Genomic DNA, 5,550 nt, shown 5'->3' on the forward strand with positions numbered 1-5,550 from the left:
AACACCACACCATGCAACTCACCTAAAACAAACAAACTCACATAAACAGCCAAAGACACACTACAAACCAATTCAAGCAAACAATACAGGCCACCTCACCTGGACTAACCGCATGGTCTCAAAGAGGCTCACACAGGCCACACCCCTACTTAAAAACACTTCCTCTTCCTGGATTTCTTCCTTGCTTCTCCTAAGAGTCTGTCTATCCTAAGTGCTCCCCCTGCTGGGCCCCCAGCTACCATTATTTCTTCTCATCCAAATCCACCGACTGGATCTTACTGCCTCATCCGACATGTCCTTTACTCTTTTCCTCACATTCTGTCCACTTGCTCCTAACTCCCTTACCAAAGAGACAACAGACCTTGCTATAAATCCTCTACATCTTACTTCCACTGGACAAATCCTAACTCTCCATCCTCGCTGCTCTGCTTCTGCCCCTAACACTGCATACCTGAGCTTTTTCCTTTCATATGCTTCTTCAACTAAGGCCTCTCAGGGAACAGTCAGCTCTATGAAATGTACTTTCATTCTACTCCTAAACCACAAAACTATGTCAGGCCTTAGCTTTGTACTGGCTATTTCCTGGGGAACAACAAGCTTTCCTCCTAAATCTACCTGCATTTCCCAATCACAAGCACCCTCTAAGCTGCCTTGCCTTCTTGTTGTCTTACCAACTTTCTCTCCCTCATGAACAAACTTGATTGAAACTCTCTTTATTTTAGGCCCTCCTGAATTTGCCTGCCTCCGTAACTCTTCAATTCCTGCAGCTAAGCTTTTTAAAACCTGGTTATGTCGCCACGTATATCTGCCTTGCGACAGACTAACCTTACAGCCTGACAGAATGTGCTTTAAAGTTGCCGTACCTGAACACAATGAACATAGTGGGTCTCCATTTACCCAGAGTTTTAGGTTCTGGGGAGTTGGCAATATATCATAAGTTGCCCCTATCAAGAATCTAATACTACTTTCCTCCATACTCCAGAGTTCTTTCCAGCTAAGCTTTTTCTTGTCTACACCTTCCCAATTCACCCACTGTCCCTGCTTAGCCTGGGCCACTGCCTTAGCACCCCTTAATATTTCCTCCTGTCTACGAACCTGCTCCATGACTAGCTTTCTCTTCTCCTTGGGACCTGCTCTACTCCACACCGGTTTATCTGGGCCAAGCCCCAAGCCTCCCCGGCCTATTTGGACATTACCCACAGACATAAACACAAACTTAACTACACAACAAACCAGATTATTTGTCTGATATTTGCATGAAAAATCCTCGTTCAGCGATTTGAATTAACAGAGGTGACACCAAGCAGACAGCTAGTGGACTGTGATGCCACACCCTCAATTAAGCATAACATTAAGCCTTAATAAAATCTAAACGGGTGAGTTATATAAAAGTTCACCCCATGTACAGTTGTCATGCAGGAGGAAATTAGCTCTAGAGACCAAATCTGTTTTTTGTATCAGGCTGTAAACATGTTTATTTCCGTTGTAAAGTCAAGCATTTTAACATAGAAGTCTATGGGGATTGACTCGCTTTTGGAGCCGGACTCTAGTGGTCAATAGAGGAACTGCAGTTTTTCTCACTTCCTGTGTTGGCTTCAGTTTTCAGCCCTGAAAGAGAAGACTGTTTTTGATTTCATATGTAGATCACACATCCTTCAGACTGATTCTGACTGTCCTCAGGTCTCTTGGATTTAAAAAAAAAAAAAAAAAAAATTCTTTTACACACATCTGGTTTTGGATTAGGTTCAACCTTTGTGATATTTGCCTCAGAAGTAGATGGATTTATTACTAGAAGATCATAAATACAACAAGAGCTGTGATTTTTATTCATCTAAGGAGAGCCACAATTCTTTTACTGTCCCAAAAACAAAATATATTTAATTGTAAGAAGAATATGTACATAATATCACCCTGAGGTCGGTGAGGCTTAACATCCTGTAACATTTGAACTGTCATTGTATCACCACTACCTAGGAGCATGGACGTTAGCAGCCATTGGAACAACCACTGCTGTCATCCTCGCTGTCGTTCTCCTCTCTGTCTCTATATTGATGAGGTAAGCAGTTTGCTTTCACCATTTCTATAAGTTTTAAGTTTTAAGTGAAGCCACCAAAGTAATCTGGAAACACTGGGGCCATTTTTACCATTTTTAGATCATAATTTTGTGCGTGATATAATAAGTTGATCTTTTTGTTAATAAAGGGTTTTTCTTTCACGTATTTTGGACTGGCAGCGAATCTTTAAATAGCGTATCAGACAGATGAAACCAGGCTCGACCTCAGCCTCTCAGCAACTTTTAGCTTGTTTCCTGAAGTAGCTGCACCCAGGTTCCTTGAAACTTGAGTTTTCAGTTTAGTAAATAATAGAAATTTTAATTATTTCAGCTGTTTAATCAGAAAAAAGAGGGCCTCCGAGCACCCATCTGAGCCTGGAGAGAGAGCAGACAACAGGGAACAGGTGAGGAACGGCAAGTTCAGTATGTATGTTCATCAGAGGGTCGGCTACAAAGAAATGTGAAAATAATCTTTCTTGTCGTTCCCGTGTCTACCCACTCAGATTCAGCAGGATGACCTTACCTATGCCGCTGTCACGTTCTCCCAGAACCACGTGGATCCTCTCTACTCCAACATCAGAGCAGCTCGGCCCAGGAGACATAAGGACGGGGAGGATATTAAATACGCTTCGGTCAAATTTAACAGAGGCAGCGCTGCCCCGAGGTGAGCAGCTCTTCACGCAGGGACACTATCCTCTCTGTTGCATGCGCCTGGTGTATTTTTACCAATTTTATAATAACTCTGGGACTATTTGTATCTTTGAATAATCTTTAACCCACCTTATCTTTTATTTCTCTCTCAGAACCAGAGGTGAAGAAACACGGGAGGATGTGGCTTCTCTGTACAGCACAATCAGCAAAACCTGCTGAACACACGGGGAACATCCAACCTGGTACTTTTATTAAGTGGTTTGTTTAAGCGGGTAACTGCTGATTAAACATATTTCCTTCATTAGGACCAGTCTGAACACAAAAACACACAAATTTAGATTCACAAACTTAAACAGAACATCAGAGTTCAGTTTATCTTCAGTCAGCACAGGTTAACTCTGAACAACCTGTAAATGATTTATTACATTTTTCAGAAGCCTATTTAATATAGTATTACAGACATGTCAAATTAAACTCCCTCAAGGTCATTTTAAGTATGTTTTAACATTTCAAACCAACAACAGAGTAACATGAATAGCTATTTGTATTTACTGCATGTTTCAAACTGATGTATTTTTACCTTTGACATTTTAGACTTTATTGTGAACCTGTACATTTGTAAAGATGAGTAGAACCTATGTATCGTTGGATTGGTGAAAATGGTGTCTGTATTTACCACATCCTTTTCTCAACAGTAAGTTTCATGTCAGACAGTGAGCATGTGTGACAGTTTTATTATTAGCCGTTCTATAAAAGCTATAATAACCTTGAGTTGACTGGTTTTAGTAGTTTTGTTGCTGCCAGTCGTGTTTCGAAAAACCGGACTATATCTGTCACTATTAGTGGCTACACTTTCAGTTCTCTGTTCCACAGTGAAAACACAGCTGAATAAAATGCTCTTGGCATAGAGACTGGGTTAAAAATGAGCTTTAAATCTTTGGGTCCACACGAGGACGGCGTGCGGTTGCTGCTGGGACGCCTCTACAGCCTGCAGCCCTCGACAAACAGTTGATTAACAGCAGCTTCCAGGCTCGTGCATTTATCTTGCAGGTCGGGATTGCTGGAGCACTCTGCAGCCAAAGGCCAGCGCTCCACCCAGGTGTCCTTTCCTAACATGTAGATGAAGCTGAGACAGAGCAAAGAGAGACAGGTGTAGTTATATTTAGACTTTACAGTTTAGGAGATAACAGTCCTGTTTAATCTTGTGATTGTTGACTCGCTGTCCGCTTTATTAGGAACACCTAAACAATCTGATGCGGTCCAGTACAACTGCTCTGCCACATTTCCTGTAAAATGGCAAGTTTGTGTAAAACCAACTATGTTTATTACTGAGGTTGTAGCTAGTGATGGTGTAAAGCAACACCACTGCAAACTACAACCTACTACATAGTTAAATTAACACCTCTCTGACAGTGTCAATCAGAACTGAACTGTTGTACTAGATTGCATTAGTAGTGTATTTAATTAAGTTTTTGGGGGTTTTTTTGTTTGTTTTTTTTTTTGCTTCGTTACCCGTTTATTTCACTGTCAGTCTTCCACTTGTCGTCTCTGGGGCCAATGATGAGGTAGTGGGTGTCCTCCTTCAGGCTGATCCCCTCTCTGCATCCTCCATGTGACATGAAAAGCCTCGTCTGGCCGATATCCACTGCAGCCTCCACACCTGGAGGAGAGACACAAAGAGACATGGAATCATTTACATCTGAATTTTGTTGCATAAATAAACATTTAAGCATGAAATAATGACACTAGTCTGGATATCAGTGGAGTGTTGTGGTCTCCCATGAGTATTAATGTTGATACAAGACTTTGTCTCCCTGACAGGATGGAAATTATAGATTCAGATTAAAATATAATATCAGATTAGGTTCATACAAAATTATTGGGATCATTTCAGTTTCCAAAATTGTCTGCTATGAACGTTGACACTGTGCAATCGACTGACGAGTCGGTGCAGCATCAAGAATAAAATGGTTCAAAGAAAGATGGAAGTGAAAGCAGCAACTACTAAAAACTAAAATAGAATTGTTGTTTTTCCTTTGTTTGTGTGTGTGTGTGTGTGCGCGCACTGACTCACCCAGCTTGATAACTCGTGTGATCTCCACCTTGTACGTGTCGTAGAAAGTCCGGTTGACACTCAGCACCTTCACCTGGAAAACTGAAGCACAACAATAATAAAGGAGTAATGTTTGTCCTGTTCGTGATGAGGCCTTACAGATGTTTACAGATGTTCATGGACCAGGGAGGATGAATCCTAATGTTTTTTTTTGACGTGCCAGTGGGAGCATTTGTCACATATATACAAGAAATATACTATAATATTACTCAGTGTTTCCATAGTCCGTGATCATCTAAATATTCTTATTATTAATTTTAACACTCTCATGTTATTTATACTACTGTGATCAATCAAGACAACAACAAAGTGGTGATACAAAGAAACATTAGCTGTGTGTGTGTGTGTGTGTGTGTGTGTGAGTGAGAGAGAGAGAGAGAGAGAGAGAGAGAGAGAGAGAGAGAGAGAGAGAGAGAGAGAATCTTACCATGGTGTAAGCTCTTGCAGGCAAACGTCTCTCTCTCTTTGTTGAGGTAACTTTCACTGTCGGGTTTGGGGATGCAGCAGTCACCTGGAGATTGTGAGAGAGAAAAAACAAAGTAAACTGAAAATAACACGCACACACATCCACGAATGCGCTGTTGAAGGCACACGCACACCCTCACCCTGTGTGCAGCGGCAGACATTGTCTCTGCAGATCCGACTCAGCTCCTCTTTGTCCTCTTTGGGAGTGTAGGTTCGACTGCAGCGGTGATCTGACAGAAGCAGGGAGAGAAACCACGAGACACCACGA

The 5,550-nt window shown here is 41.6% G+C and overlaps 2 protein-coding genes across 2 annotated transcripts in view; one reads left to right on the forward strand and one right to left on the reverse strand.

The window, feature by feature from the left end:
• LOC111665624 (uncharacterized) overlaps positions 1 to 3,508 on the forward strand; it is an 8,947-nt gene extending 5,439 nt beyond the window's left edge. The window contains exons 3-6 of the mRNA XM_087177805.1: positions 1,975 to 2,056; positions 2,385 to 2,457; positions 2,557 to 2,717; positions 2,857 to 3,508. Coding sequence (XP_087033931.1) covers positions 1,975 to 2,056; positions 2,385 to 2,457; positions 2,557 to 2,717; positions 2,857 to 2,923 — 383 coding nt within the window. The 3' untranslated portion in view covers positions 2,924 to 3,508. The remainder of the gene's footprint in view (positions 1 to 1,974; positions 2,057 to 2,384; positions 2,458 to 2,556; positions 2,718 to 2,856) is intronic.
• The window catches only part of LOC111665627 (venom factor-like), a 27,076-nt gene continuing 24,578 nt past the window's right edge, over positions 3,053 to 5,550 (reverse strand). Inside the window, exons 42-44 of the mRNA XM_023420699.2 lie at positions 4,779 to 4,859; positions 4,217 to 4,364; positions 3,053 to 3,830 (exon numbers count right to left, since the gene is read on the reverse strand). Of these exons, the coding sequence (XP_023276467.1) occupies positions 3,686 to 3,830; positions 4,217 to 4,364; positions 4,779 to 4,859 (374 nt within the window). The 3' untranslated portion in view covers positions 3,053 to 3,685. The remainder of the gene's footprint in view (positions 3,831 to 4,216; positions 4,365 to 4,778; positions 4,860 to 5,550) is intronic.

This window comes from Seriola lalandi, unplaced genomic scaffold (assembly GCF_002814215.2).
Source record: "Seriola lalandi dorsalis isolate HSWRI2012SDOR001 ecotype SW California unplaced genomic scaffold, Sedor1 jcf7180002054656, whole genome shotgun sequence".
In the NCBI taxonomy this organism is placed as follows: Eukaryota; Metazoa; Chordata; class Actinopteri; order Carangiformes; family Carangidae; genus Seriola; species Seriola lalandi.